This window comes from Zonotrichia albicollis, chromosome 9 (assembly GCF_047830755.1).
Source record: "Zonotrichia albicollis isolate bZonAlb1 chromosome 9, bZonAlb1.hap1, whole genome shotgun sequence".
In the NCBI taxonomy this organism is placed as follows: domain Eukaryota; kingdom Metazoa; phylum Chordata; class Aves; order Passeriformes; family Passerellidae; genus Zonotrichia; species Zonotrichia albicollis.
Window position 1 is genome coordinate 26,084,960 of NC_133827.1, and position 15,197 is coordinate 26,100,156.

At 40.8% G+C, this 15,197-nt stretch overlaps 1 protein-coding gene across 3 annotated transcripts in view; it reads left to right on the top strand.

The window, feature by feature from the left end:
- The window catches only part of NYAP2 (neuronal tyrosine-phosphorylated phosphoinositide-3-kinase adaptor 2), a 134,580-nt gene that overhangs the window by 102,159 nt on the left and 17,224 nt on the right, over window positions 1-15,197 (top strand). For all 3 annotated transcript variants that reach the window (XM_005489312.4, XM_014268680.3, XM_005489311.4), the window contains exon 7: window positions 6,022-6,125. In XM_005489312.4, coding sequence (XP_005489369.1) covers window positions 6,022-6,125 — 104 coding nt within the window. The remainder of the gene's footprint in view (window positions 1-6,021; window positions 6,126-15,197) is intronic.

Genomic DNA, 15,197 nt, shown 5'->3' on the forward strand with positions numbered 1-15,197 from the left:
AATTAAAACTGTAACAGAATGCAAGAAGAGAGATTTAATACTTTCATATGAATACAAATGCTTTCTGGAGTCAAGGAGATAAAGTAATTCTGCACTAGGAAATAGAACTTAGATTTGCCTCAAATAAAATCTAGCCAGTCCCCAGTACAGTCATCACTGCTGCTACTCTCTTTGCAACATCATAGATAACAGGAAAAAAAAAAAAAAAAGCTTTTTTTTTTTTTTTTTTTTTTTTTGATGTAGACATGTCCTTGAAACACTGCAGCTTGGCACCTACCTCCTAGTTCACACTGGTACAGGCATTTATTAGGGCAATATTGAAATAAATTTTTTTAATGGAGTTGAATTGCTCTGCTGCAAAAGAGAAAGGGTGTGAATGGATTTCCCACAGGCACTCATCAGGCAGCTCTGCTCCAGCTGGGAACTGGGGTGGCCTGGCCAAATACCTGGGTGAGAACCGTGGTAATCCGCTTTTGGTGGATTCTCCCCAACTCTAAAACTGCTAGTAAGATCCAAGGGAGAATGAGCCATCTCCAAACAGCATCTTGAACTTTCTGTCCATTTTGTTCAAAGAGCCTGGGCTGTCAGCTGCACACAGTTATCACTGTCTCTAGTGCCTGATTGTTCTGTGACAGAATTTGTCGAGGGCACTTTCTGTTTCTTGGCATCCTATAATTTCTTATGGAAAGCAGTGTGATTTGGGGGCATGCTGACTTTTGGGAAAGTCAGTGCAATTATCATGAACAGCCAAACACAGTCTGTAATACAGAATCTGTATAACTTCACTCCAGGAGACTTGAAGAGTATTTTCTGGAATGTTGCTGCTTTTTTCCTAACAGCAACAAAGAAGCATTTTGCATTGCCACCTGCTGCTGGAGACAGGCACTGCCTTGCCTTTAAAATCTCAGAAACTCTCTTGCATCCTGGTTTTGAATTGCCACCAGCTTGTCACTCAGCCAGCCATAAATATTCCATCTGAAAAGATTGTAGGTAATCAGGAAGGGAGGAAATATCCACCCTTCATTGCAATTACTGGTCATCATTGTCGATTTCCAAAAGCAATGAATATTTTAAGTTCATCTATTTGGGAATGGGACAAAGCCTGAAAAGCCCAAGGCACAAGATGCTTCCATTGTTGTAAGAAGGGAATAGCAGCAAAAAGTCAGTTCATGCCAGCCAGGTCTGTGCCACAAACCCCTACATTTTCTCCTCACAGGCCAGTATCACTGTGCTCCTAAACCCACAAGGATTCTTCACATGAAAGGAACTTAATGCTGGGGTTTTATAGTACTGCCCAGGAGGCTCAGATCTTGCCTGCACCTGTCATTCATGTTCTCTGCTCACAGGCTCTCCTAAGCAGAGCCTGTCACCTGTAATGAGATGAGCAGTATGGGAGCTGCACGCTGAGGACATCCCACCAATGCCCATGGTCCTGCTGTGAGACCTCCAGGATGTGGGATCACACCGATTCTGCTGGAGTAAAAATATTGCCTAAGTGTAAGAAAAACACACACAAAAAATCTGAACAAAGATACAAAACACTTACTTGTATTTCAAAGAAGCCAGGAAATAGCAAACAAACACAGCCAAATCCTACAACAAAAGCTTTACAAAGAAAATAAACACCCATATTTCAGGACACAAAGTATATTCCACTATCAGCTTTTCCTTTTGGGCAAAATATCCCCTAAACCCAAACAGAGGGTTCCTTTTCAGACGTGGTTTTGATCATTACCTGACTTGGGTTTGAGACTTGCTAAACTTTTGACCTATGGGTGTCTGGTTACATTGAGTTCCACAGGTTCAGTGCTCCCCTTGTGAAAACTGTTCAGTTTGATGTGCTGCTGTGATATTTTAGCACTAACTGGCTTCTGCCAATAGCAAAATACTAAATGCTTTTTTTAGATAGCATAATACTATATAGTTTATTGCACCATAATGTTTCATAACTTCAAGTTGTATTTCAGCTTACTCATCTCTTTTTAGGCCAGTATGAAGACACTTGGTGTGATGTATTTTTCCAGCATACATGCTTTCTTTTTCTTCTTCTCCATTTTTTTTTTATGTGATTGCTCCCAGCCTGTCACATTGCCTTGTTTAATTCAAAATGCATTTCTTGGCAGCTGTAGCAAATAAGCAATATTTCTCTTTTCATGTGCAAAGAAGAGACTGTGACAGGATAAGAAGCTTCTCCAACGTAAGTGACAGCCAGAGCATTTTTTTGAATTAAGATTAGGATAGGCAGAATGAAGGCTTCCTTGGATAGATAAAGAACTCTTCCCATTAAGATCCAAAAATAAAAATTGCGAAGGGTTTTTGTACTTCTGGAGAATATAGAAAGCCATAGCACGTTGGTATAAAACTGATTGAAATATTTCCATAAAATCTTGTGGCATTTCAGCACTGTGCATTATTGAAGAAAATCCTACAACACCCCATGTCCCAAATACAATCAGCCAAGCCTCTACATCTTTAGTCATGCTGGAAGCCCCTGCAGTTTTGGAAAACCAGCCATTTATATGAGTGCTTAGACACATAATTAAATACACAACTTTAAGGCAATCCTATTTGTGCTTGGAAAGCCTGTATTTCTGTGTTGCACAGTCTCTCTTAAAATTCTCATCCTTAATGCTGCCCTTTGGAGCTAAATGCTTGTGTGGTTCCACGTGTAACCCTCCTGGTGCTGTCAAGACTGAGTTTAAACCCAAGAGTGCAGTGGTGCTCAGCCCACTGCAGCTGATTTTGTCTGTGGGTTTGGTGTCAGGGGGCTGTGGTCCCACTCCAGAGTGTTGTGGCCACTGTGGGTGCCATGAGAGGAGACTGAGACCCACTGTGCCCCCCTAACAATGCACCTGGCTCCCAGAGACCTGCAGTGCGTTTTTCAAACCATGTCACTGTGAGAGATGTGACATTGGAAGCATTGCAAAATAACACCACTAAATTTCTACATACACCAGGTGAATTTTGTGAACATTTTTGTGCATAATATTTCACAGCCTCCTGGCTATCCCCAAGAATCTGCTGAATTCAGACCTCATGCTGCCCATTGATTGCAAAGAGCATCTCTAAAGGCTGGTCACATGCCCTGCATCCCCTGGCCTACAGAGCCTTCCCTGTGTGCCTCTCAGGATGGCTGATAGAACTCAGCTCCACACCGTGAAATTCTGTAACTAAGGGACTTCTCAAGATATCCAAGACTACTCATTTCAGATGTTAATACTGAGCTGTCTCAGTATCATCCACAAGAGATAAACATGAATTTCTAAATGCTAGAAAGCATCCCTGATATTTACTAGAAGTAGTTTTTCCTTTAAGATTCTTGGCATTGAATAGGAAAACCCAGATAGCCCCAGCAGAGTGAGTAAACTGCCCATAGCTGAAAAATAATGCGCTGCAGAATACAGAGCAGTGAGTTGTGCAGCAATTAAAGAATAAACCTTTTATGGACTATTTTTTCCCCAAGTGGTGTGCTGTTACTGAGACCACTAATTACAGTAGAATACAGTATTTATTTGGTCCAAAAATATAGCCACTGAGACAAAATAAGCTAGATGGAAGCGTGTCTGAAGCACCTTTTGGTGAGGATCACCATGGAAATCACAATAGTTTCCTTAATACTGGAACATATATTACAGGGAGATAAAGGAACTAATACTTCATCTGTGTGTGATAGGTTTTATTTCTTTGATGCCAGATGAAAGGAGTCTCTTTGGCAAGGAAATGGTAATCTCTTGCTGTTGCTCATAGATCCAAATTGGAAATTATGACACTTCTTTCTGCTTTCCTAAAGCAAAGAAAATAATTCAGAAACATACTCAGACAGTGTCTTGGAGTTTTTTTATGTGCTGAATGTCTGATTCTGCTTGTCACAGCAGAAACAGAATCTTTACTTAGCAGTAAAGAAAAACAACTGAAAAAAGCACAATTCTTGTCCTTTCTGAAACCCCTGCAGAATTCCAGGAGATGAGAGATGAGATATAATAATGAGATCCATTATTGTATCTATATTTCTGAAAGGAACAGTCAGAAATCTGGCACACAGTGTGAAATCAGAACAAAAACAAACCTAATCAACCTTCAGAGTAACTGCCCAAGTCCAAGAAAAGCAAACCAGCAGACTGTGTACAAAAGCAAGGTTATGGAGGAGGCCAGTCTGCTCCTTTCTGTGTGCCTGTGGCTGTGTTGATTCGTAGTGTGTTTACAGACTGACTTGGAGAGTGAATTGAATAATGCATTCGGCAAGCAGCATAAATATTTTTGCTGATCAGCCAGCTGGATGTTAACTAACCTATTAATATTTAGTTGATGAATATTCACCCATACAGATGCTTTCATTGGTCTAAGTGCTCCAGGATAAGTGGATAGCTCTTCTCCGTGCCCTATTGAATTATGAAATATCTGAACAAAATAAGCATTGAAGGTGACAATGAGAAAGCATCAGTGAGAGTGGAAGAATCCATTTCAGCATGTTGTTGGTATGTGGAGTAATGTGCCAGCTGTCCTCAAGTTTCCAAAGTGTGCCAAGTGACTTTAAGGTCATGCTGGCAATAGGCATCTTCTTCCTTTCAAGCTGTGGCCCAGCCAGTGGCCAGTGGTGATACTAGAGATCCACACAGGAAATAGAGAAATCAGTGTAAAACAAACACAGACAAAGCAGCTGTATACACGAGGCATGACAAAATAAATTTCAGACAGACACAGGCAAAAGATGTGCTTCAGAGACAAACTTACTAAACCACAACTGCACGAGGCATAGGCCCTTCCTTTCTTCTTGAAAACATAGAATTGAATAGGAGGAATTCTTCAAACCTTTTAAAAAAACTTCAAAATTCTTTAAACTGCAATGAAGCATGGTATTGAAGTTACTTGTTATTCATGGTAAAGGAGTACTGTCAATGTGAAAAGTGAGACTCTATTATTGTACCAAATCTGTCTGGTGAGTCCAAATGTTTTCAGTGCTTGCCCACTAAATACAAAAAAGCAGGTGCAGGGTTGGGAAGAAGGTTTATGAAACATGAGGAGAATGAATTGATCTGAGCAGAGTCATAGGCTGAGAGGTGCTTCCCCAGCCATATAAAGGAAATGTAAGGACAAAAAAATTTCTTGGGCAGAAACAGGCAGATCTCTTTTTCAGGAAAGGACAGTTTCCCCCAGACCAGCTGAACATTGGGGTAGTACGTGGGTGTCAGCATGGCTTAGATATAAAAACTTTCATCCAGGCCTCCTGAACTGCATGGTCACCGTGTGTCAGTGTGTACAATAGTAACCTGGATGGAAATCAATGGGGAACCTTCTCAGAAATTACTCCATATAAAGCAGTAGAAGGAAAAATCAAATAACTGCGTCATTTTTGTGAAGTTCTTCTCTGAAGTGGAGCTTTCTCCCAAGGCAACCATTGCTTCTGTTATCATCTTGATTCTGGGCAACTGACTTTGCCACTGCCAATGTTTTGATTTGTCTCTTCTTCCTACTTTATATCTCCCAATTCATTGCTACTGACATGAGATTCCCAAGTATTTTTGGTGTCATTCCAAATCCCCAAGTGTGACAATATCCTCACCACTTTTACATACCTTCTCCTTTATTTTTTGGCATTTCATGCTTTCCTTCAGCACAGCCAGTCTTCGGGCTGTCATGTCCCTCAGCTCTGGGATGGAGAGGTGAAACCAGAAGCCTCTGTAACTCCCTTAATCACTGCTGTATTACATGAGGAGTAGAAAAGGTCCTGGGGAGCAGGGGAGTGGGGAAACAGGAATGCTTCTTTTTTATTCTTCCTGTCTGCTGTTTTATGCTCTGTCCTTCAGAGATGCTAGAGCAAATAGGCCAGGACATGGCATGAGTCCTGCTTGAATCCCTCTTCTGATCTCAACTTCTGCTCATGATTCAGCCGTATGTCTAAGACTTTAACTCGTTACCAAAGCTGGAGTCTCCATTTCAAGGGAATCCTGGATGCACAGTGTTCCAGCTTGCTGCAGCAGTCCCCTGCTCCTGCTCACGGGTGTTTCTGTCTCTCCCTTGCAGAGTCCAAGTCGAGTTGCCGGCTGGGCCGCTCCGCGTCCACATCAGGAGTGCCTCCAGCGTCGGTGGCGCCGCTCCGGCAGCCCGGCGAGCTCCAGCCGAGCCAGGTACCATCGTTAGCCAATCGGGAATGACTCCCTGTGCTGCAACATGCCAAATGTCCCACCCCTCTGTCTGTCATTTGTTACAGTAAATGGTTCTTTTGCTTTGTGTCTTTGTTTTCTGTGCGTGTGCGTGCATCTGTGTGTGCGCATCTCTCATCGGCAATGAAATTCCGCTGGCCACAGCCAGCAGAATTTTCTTTGCTCTTAATTCTTTGTATCTTTTTCTGTCTTCATTCTGTAATATAAATGTAGTAAAACTGTACAGTATGAACTCGCTGGGTTTTTTATTTTTTCATGCTTTCTGTACTTTTTTACTGTCTTAAAATTTATCAAACTTTGATAAATTTAATCTATGTTTTTATGTAAATTTCTTTTAAATGTCCTGTCTAGAACACTTACACCAATGTTGTCAATGACTTGTACATACTTGACTTCTGCCCAGTTGTACTTTACTATTTGTGCCAGTCACATCTGGTTGGAGCTTAATGCATGATTGTATTACACTGTGATTTATCACTGTCCTAAAAACTGCTCTTACAGCAAGTGATTTTGTTTAGTTGAGGCAACTAGACTCTCTTCAGCTATAGACCACGTAATGCTTACAGGACTATTAAATAGTCCACTGTAGTTATACTTAATGTACATTTTTAGGAATCAAAAAAAAAAAAAAACAAATCAAAGGAGCAACATCTCCTTTTACCTTAAACAGAGATACTTTTTTATCATCATCAGAAACAAAACTGCCACATAGGAAAAAATGAAAGTGTTTGGGTTTGGCAAATTTCTCCAATAGAGAGAAAATGGAAAAGAAATAAAGACATGGGAAACCTATACTTACCTTTATTTTATATGCTAATACTGATATTGTAACATTTTGTTGCACAGACCTGTATTATTAGTTTGACAGAACTAGCTGAGAGTAGCAATTGAAAGAAGAGGTTTTGCTTAAACATCATGTGAATGGCTTCTGTCAAAGCACTGTGGCACTGCATCGCTGGTGTGTACGTGTGGGATGTGTGCACAAGGAGACAGGAGCACAGATGGATTTAGGTGCACATGCATATGTGTATGCACACACAGGCACCCTTATTTTGGTGGAGAATTTTTGTCTGGCTTTCAGGGAGTTAGTTCCCAAAATACTATTGAATGCCACTGAAGTTGAGTGGAAATCTCCCTGAGGACTGCTTTGCAATAATCACATATTTGCGTTTGTATCTTGGTAAGTTGCTCCAATAATGTCTTGACCAAAGCAAAGACCACAAGACTAAGTTGATTTACTCACTCCAGACAGCCAGCAACTTGTTAGGAAGGTCATATTTGGGTAGCCAAGTCTGTACAGGTTACAGCTCTGTAACCTGTATGAACTGATATGATTGTATTACTTCTGAGTGCTGCCAGACATGAAGACTGAGAGAACCCTGCACATTTTTAAAGCATATTTTACATAAGCAAATCAAATCTATAATGGAGATTCAAAATGACAGCCCATTTAAATAACACATCAAGTGTTCCTTCATCTAAGGAAGAAATTAGGGTAATTGTACTTCCAAAGGTTTTCAGTGTCCCAGTGTTCATGTAGTATATATTTTTGATTAAATGGATTTTACAGCACTCCTGATGCTTTGCTGTTTACTCAGTGGCAAAGGCACCTTGGGTGTTTTAAAGGGATTTTAGCCTGTCAGTTTATACTAAGAACTAAACAATAAGCCTTGAAAGCAGAAGCTGATGTGATAGAAGAGATAATGAGCCTCTTAGAAGCCAGGGTTCACTGAAACTGTGGAGGGAAAAATCCACCTCAATTCATACAGAAGAAAGGAACAAAGATGATAAGAGGAATTTTCAAGTGACTGTAGAAGGGTGATCTTGTTAATTGAATAATGTATGGTACGGTCATGACTTCATGAAAAACAAGAAAATCTAGTACAAGCTTTCTCTCCCTAAGTCTTCCCTTCCAGCTGACAATCTCTCACTGTCCATCTATTATGTTGCCATTTGTCATGATAGCATAACTTTTAAAGGTGTGGATTTGACCCTGATTTCAGAGGAATGACAAAAATCTTATCTCCGTGGCAGATACAAACATTGACTGTTCTTACAACACCTGTTCTGTCTTAATGCGCAAATAATGGATGATGGGTGAAATGTGTTTCCAACAGCTGGGCTGTTAGCCCATTCTCAATCTGCTGAGTTGTGGCATACAGGGTATCTATTTTTGTGTGCTGTGGCTATTGATTGTATTGATACTGCTTTCCTTAACAATATCATAGTGAGCAAATTAGACTTTCCAAAAGATTAAGATGTATTGTGTTATTCCCCTCTTTGTTGATCAGATAGGCACAGCTAACATTCAAACAGGAATATAGGATCTGGGAAAGGACAGATTACTGTTAATTGGTTTTCTCAAGTCTTCATGGATCCCAGACTTGTGATTTTCAAAATGCTTAATTTGGGAAAAAAAAAGACAAATTTGCAACTGAGTTCTCAAAACCCATAATTTTTAATGCAATTGTTCAAAGAAGTGGTGACTATGCTTAGTAATTCAAAATTGATCTGCTCTAAGGAAACCTAAATTATAATTCCAATCATATATTAGATAATTATGTAACTATTGTAATTTAACTCCCCTATGACTTATTTTCTTATTTCTTGTTTGGTTGTTGATGTAGGAATGGTGAGGATTAATCAGCTAGTATTCACAGAATATATCTATGGTATATTGATGGGAAGCAGTGGAGGGACCACCTAAAAATAAGAAGAAATGGCTTATGAGCAGAAATTAATTATATGGCTGGTCTCTGATGGAGAATGCTAAAAATTCTGTAGTGTAGGGACAGCCAGCATTTACCAAAATGCTGAGCCAGGTTGAGAGCCTGCCTTCTGTCCTTAGTTCTGGGAAATGATGAGGGTGTTTGGAAAGTGTTGGTTGCACAAAGCAACCTTGGATGAAGTCATTAATTATCTCCATTTAAACTGAAAGATAAACCTAAGTTTATCCTGGAACTGAAGTTATTGATTGTGAAAGGACAAAGTTTAAGAAATTAAGGAAGTAGCAGAGGAGGTTGGTGGGATGCTTGGAACTGTAATAATGGCAGGAGTGTAGAATATTTTTGAGCACCAAAAGTGCCACATAGCTGTATTTCCTAAATGCATATCTAAATAAAAATATCCTACAGAGATGGGTATAAACAGCAGAGAAGTATTCTAGATAGGATGAATTGTCTTGTAAAGAAAGGAAAGAAGGAAATGTTAAGCATGCAGAAGCAGGCCATCCTCAAGTGCCAAAACACAAACCAGCAGGGAAGACGACCAGACTGTCTGAATAGAGTTTTTGCTGGGACTCAGGAAAAGAGAGAATTTCTGAAAGTTGTAAGAAGGGACAAGCAACTCAGGAGGACAAGGGAGTCATGAGGTTATGGAGGGAGAAAATTAGAAGGGCCAAATCCTGACTAGCACTTAATCTGTCTACTGTGATAAAAGACAATAAAAAATGTTTCTATGCAAAAGGAAATCTAAGAAGAATCTCCATCCTCTTTTTGGATGGCAGAGAGAACATAATGACAAAAGGTGGGGAAAAGGCTGAGGTACTTAATGCCTTCTTTGCCTCAGTGTTCAAAAGCAGGACCAGCTGTTCTCCAGGTACCACCCCTGAGCTGGAAGATGGACACAGGGAGCAGAATGAAGGCCTCATAATCCACAGGGTAATGGTCAGTGACCTGCTTTAACACTCAGACACACACTGTAGGATATAATCTGTTTATATTAGAAAAAATTTCCACAGAAGGAGTTGTCAAGCAACAGGCTGCCCTGGGAAGTGGAAGAGTCCATTCTACCATCCTTGGAGATGTTTAAAAGACATGTAGATGTGGCATCTGGGGACATGTTTTTCAGTGCTGGTTTAAAGGCATTTTTCAGCCTAAGTGATTCTCATTCTATAAAGGTATGACATTGTTACAGGGAATGGAGAAATGTTGTAGAAAGTAAAGCAAGTTATATCTTAGAGAAAAAAAGTGTGTGAATAACTTTAGAGATAGTAAAAGTCCGTGCTTGGCCTTTATGTGGAAATGAAAACAAGTAACTGTCTTTTGTAGCCATCTAAGTGGACTGAGAACAGTGGAATTTAACCACTTTGAGGGGTTTATAAAGTACAATAAATAGGGTCCACAGTTGCCCCAGTAAATAACTCCTCACCCATTTTGCTGGAACCTCTGTGCTGGCACCTGAGATTTCTGCAGCAGGCATGGTCAGGGGTTTCACCCTGCAGTGGAAAATGCTCAGTCCTGCCACAGCACAGCCACAGTGAACAAAGCTGTTCATTTGTGTAAAGCAAGCAGGATTTGGAGTCACAGGTACCACCGCTGTGCAATGATGCTTCCCTGCCATCCCATCATTCTCCACATCTTCACCTCGGGGTAACAAAGGATTGCATTCCATCGATGAGCTCAGATATCCCTGTGGCATACAGGCTAGGTATGCACTGAGCATATCTGGCACAAAAGAAGAAAACGTTTCAAGCAGACTGTGGAAGTCCCTCTGCTGGAGAGCAGAATATCTTGCACCCAGAGTTTTAATGTACGTAAAATCCTCTCTGTATCACTGCCATGCCTCTCTGAAACAGTCTTCAGCACAGAAAAATCCCACTAATTTCCATTTTAAGAAAAAAAGAGCACCTTGGGATTTTTTTTTTTTTTTGAGATATGAACACCTTGGGATTTTTTTTTTCTGCTAATGAACTTTGCAAGGTGAGATTTGTTTTCATTAATTTGGAGACAGTGATTGGAAAATCCCACCTACTAGGCTGCATAGCAGCACAGCAGCGCATGTTTTTAAGATAGATGGTCTGAAGAAAACCACACTCTTTGAAAACAAAACTACTGATAGCTAGAGTTTCATATTTTAGCTTTCCTGCAAAGCAGGGCCTATTTTCAGATAGATTTTCACAAAAGTGTGTTCCTTATCTGCAAGTGTGCAGCCTCTCTTCATGGTGCCTGTTAGTTTCTTGCTTTTCAGTGGCCAGACAGCACTGTCCTTTCCTGTTGCCACCTCAAGTTATGTTATCTTAATTCTGAGGGTTTGTATGCCTCTTAAAGTTTGGGGCATTTTTGTGGGGGACCAGGCAGTGATATCTAGCTCCAATTTAAGCAAGGAAAGAAGATTTAAACTTTACAGAGATGATCAAAGTAAAATTCAGAAGCCATGCTGAGATTAGAAGGAAGAGGGAATGAAAATCCATCTACGGTTATGAATTAAGGAATCTCAACATGCATGGAAGGAATGAAGAAAAAGCTAGAAAATATATCAGCATCAACACTGAAACTTTTTGTGTCTGATTTTAGAAAAATTGCAGCTCACTTCATCACTTGCCTGGTATCTGCCTGAGTTCTCTGCAAGCTGAGGCAGCATTTTACTTTCCCCACATGACCACATTGGTAAACACAACAGAAGGCACAAGATGGACAAACAACCATTACCCTCCAGAATTCAGGACAGCTCTCACTTATTTTATAATACAGCAAAGGGAAAGGGACTCCCAAGAGTGGACTTGACCATTGTCTTGCACCAAATGAAGTGAAGCCATCAATGAGAATGTGTCTTTAATACACAAGAATTTTAGATACAAGTTGGCTCCTGAAATTCATATCTAGGTAGGAAAATAAAAAAGACTTGTAGAATAACCAAGTGCTGGGGGAGGCTCGTGCCTGGCGCTGACAGGCTGAGGGAGCTGTGGTACAGACATGGAAATCCAAGGCTCATAGAGCCAGGGAGCAGAGACCAGGAGTGTTCCAGCACAGTTTTCCAACATAGCAATGTGAGTAGAGAAGTAAGAAGCAGATTTTCTACTTTGAATATGCAGGGTTTTTCTTTGTGTTCATGGGATTAGAAAAAGCTAAAAAATCCCAAACACCTATTCTAATGGTTCCACTTTAAAATAAAATCATAATCAAAGGGAAGTACCACAAAGAAGCTGAGACATATTTGAGCTGCTTTGCATATGCATGAGTAGAGCAACACCTTGCTGTTTAAGTGCAGTGAAAGCCCATTGTAAAAATACAAAAATCTTTAAGCTAATTATTTGGAATTGAATTTTGACAAGTGCTGAGTACTCTTCAGCAGCACAGCTACATATTTGTCTCATGCCTAAATTCCCTCTATACTGGGTCAGTTAAAAATCACAAGCCCAGCTTGTAATATCTCTAGCTTTAGTTGTGAATACAAAACATGTTATAGTCTTTGTATGCCTTGTAAACATTGTGGTCACCCTGTAATTAGTGAATGCTGGGAATGCGAATTGTTACCATTATGGCTATAATTATTTTTGAAGGCACCTAGACACAGTACTTCCCCAATGAATTGACATTATCATGCTTTAGTTGGCAAATGTGCATCTGAAAGTGAATACTCTGTGACCATAAACAAAGCATCTGTGCTCTTCTATTATTCTCAGCTTAAAGTTGCCATTTTTTCCCAGCAGTAGTGTACAAGAGTTCAAGGAGTCAGCAAACACCCTGCAGTTGTGGGGCACAGTAGCAGAGCTGGGTTCCTGATTCTGCAGTTGATGAATTCTGCTGTTGAGAAATGAGCACCTATAAATCAAGATCCACTGTTCCATATCTGATCACAGCTGTCTTTCTTTTACCTTCCACTATATGAAAGAAATACAGTCATTGCAGGTAGATGGAGAACTCTGTGGACTGAAGTAGTCCTTCATCCACTTTGATTACTAGGGAAATGTTAGGAAAAAATTAAATTGTGCTAACAAGGGAATTTGCGTGTGTTACAGAGCACAGACCCATGTGAGCTCTCAGTACTGTCAATCTGTGCTACATGCACTCCTTGATGAGTCTCAACCTAGAGCTAGCATCAGACTCTAGTGATTCTGCTGTTTTGGCTCTTATCATGAGCAAGGATTTGCAAAGAAAAAATCAACTTCTGTCATGCTTGCCCTCTGGACCAAAGGGAAAAATTATCCCCATGAGCTGCTGGTTAAAGATCTCAGGGGACATGCACTCCCAGATTTCTATTCAAAGGTAATATCTAACTACTGTGCTAATTGCCACTCTTAGCATTTTCTCTGTCCCTCTTTTCTACTCTAATTTTCAAAAGTTCTGAAAGTCTGTTGTGTATTTTGGACATAGAATAGCAAAACATACTAAACAATTCATGGGATAGTGGCAACCCTTTTCCTCCCCCTCTATGTACATGCCAAGTGTTCCTCTTCATCCAGTGCAGTGCCTCTGAGATGTCTGTCTCTGTGCTCCTGGAGCCAAGGTTATGGTTGCTCCTTTTTGATACTTGATCTTTTTCTTCATCCAAAATATGCGTCCACAGTGTGGGAACAGTCCCATGCTGCTTGCTCTGTAATCAGAACCCCATGGGGCTTTGGTCTGAACTTTCTATACACTATTTATTACTTTGGATGGTAGCTTCTATTTTTGCCTGAGAAGATATTCACTTAAAGGAACTTAATTACTCCTTATGTTTAGCCATCACATTTATTAAGACTTGGGATTGTCACTGGATACAGAACCTGTTTAATGTTGGCAACTAGGATCCACCACAATATTGATTGTGGTGGTGTCCAAGAGTCACAGTTATTGGTTGGTAGACAGTATGCATGGAACAAAGGCTGTCCTGCCCCAAGAATTCATAAATTCAGTGTAATAGGTGAGAAAGTAAGAGGTTGCAGATGGAAGTAGATTAGTAAGGGTATGACTCTCAATTAAGGAATTGCTAAAGGTTTGGTTTTTGTGAAATTAGAAAGTGCAAAAAAACTATTTGGGGTGCAATCTGCTGTATCTGTGACAGTGACTTTACATTGTTTATGTGTCAATGATACAATTAATTGCATTTGAATGTCTAAAAGTGGAAAACCAGGTATATTTTACTCAGAACACTTTAAAAATTATGTCTCTCTCTCAAATGGCCCTGTCATGGAGAAATATTTAGTGTCTGTGTAGGCAAAGAAAAAGGAACGTAGGTGTACACCAAATCTTGTGGATGCTGGTTTTGCAAATAGCAGGGAGAAAGGAAATCCTCTGGGTGCTACCTGGGAGGATGGACAGGCATGGAAGAACCCACAATGGGGTACAGAGAGAAGCCTGTGGCACAGACACTCCACTGATGGGACAGGGGCCAATTTTACTTTGAGATGATATCTGGATTTGATCAGTGTGTGTGTCCTGGGAGTTTTAGAAGCCTGAATCCAGAGCCATAGGATTTTACTTTCTTGTTCAGAGAGAATGTTGATGAGAGTCAGGGATCTGTCGCCCTGACTGCTGCCACCTTGAAGGAAGTGCCAGGGCATGAAGCATGAACTGTGTCCGGCAGTGTCACACAATGTCACACAGCCCTCTGGGGACTTTGCACTGTAAGAATCTGTCGGATTCTGTATTTTTGCGATTTGTGCCTTTCTAAAGTGTAGCAGAACCCTATGCCCACTAGAGGGAGTGCTTGGATTACTTTCCACTGTTCCGGGTTTTCCTAAGACAAATCTGGTGCGCACATGAAAGCAAAATTCTGCTGTCAACATTTTGGATGAGAGCAACAACAAGAATGTTAATGCTTTGGGAAGGCTCCACATTGCATTGTGTTGAGTTTCAGCTTGAATCTGGCCTTACCTAATCAGTGCATGAGTCCAGAGCAGTGCAAATGGTTTCTAAATATGCAAATTGCAAATAGAGAAGGCTTATTTAAAAAGTAAAGTAAAATTTCTGAAAAAGGAAAATAAAACTTTGAAGTAGATGGAATTGTCACATCCATTTTCCCTCACCTCCAAGGCACACCTGACTGATTGGCATGAGAAGCAAATGTCTCCAAGCTGTCCTTTGCTGGCAGACTAGCCTGCTATTGCTGTCCCAACATCTTTTCTTCCTCACTCAGCTGGGTTGTTCATGCAGCAGGAGCAGGCCAGTGCATGGCTTTGCCAGGACTCTGGTTTAAGTGTGGCCCACACTGCTGGAGCAGCCTCTGTCCCACGGCCGAGGGGACAGCAGGCACAGGTGGCTCTGAGCACGCCCTGCTGTCACCGTAGGTGCTAAAGCCCAGCATGACTTTGGTGACTCTCCCTCTCCATAAGGG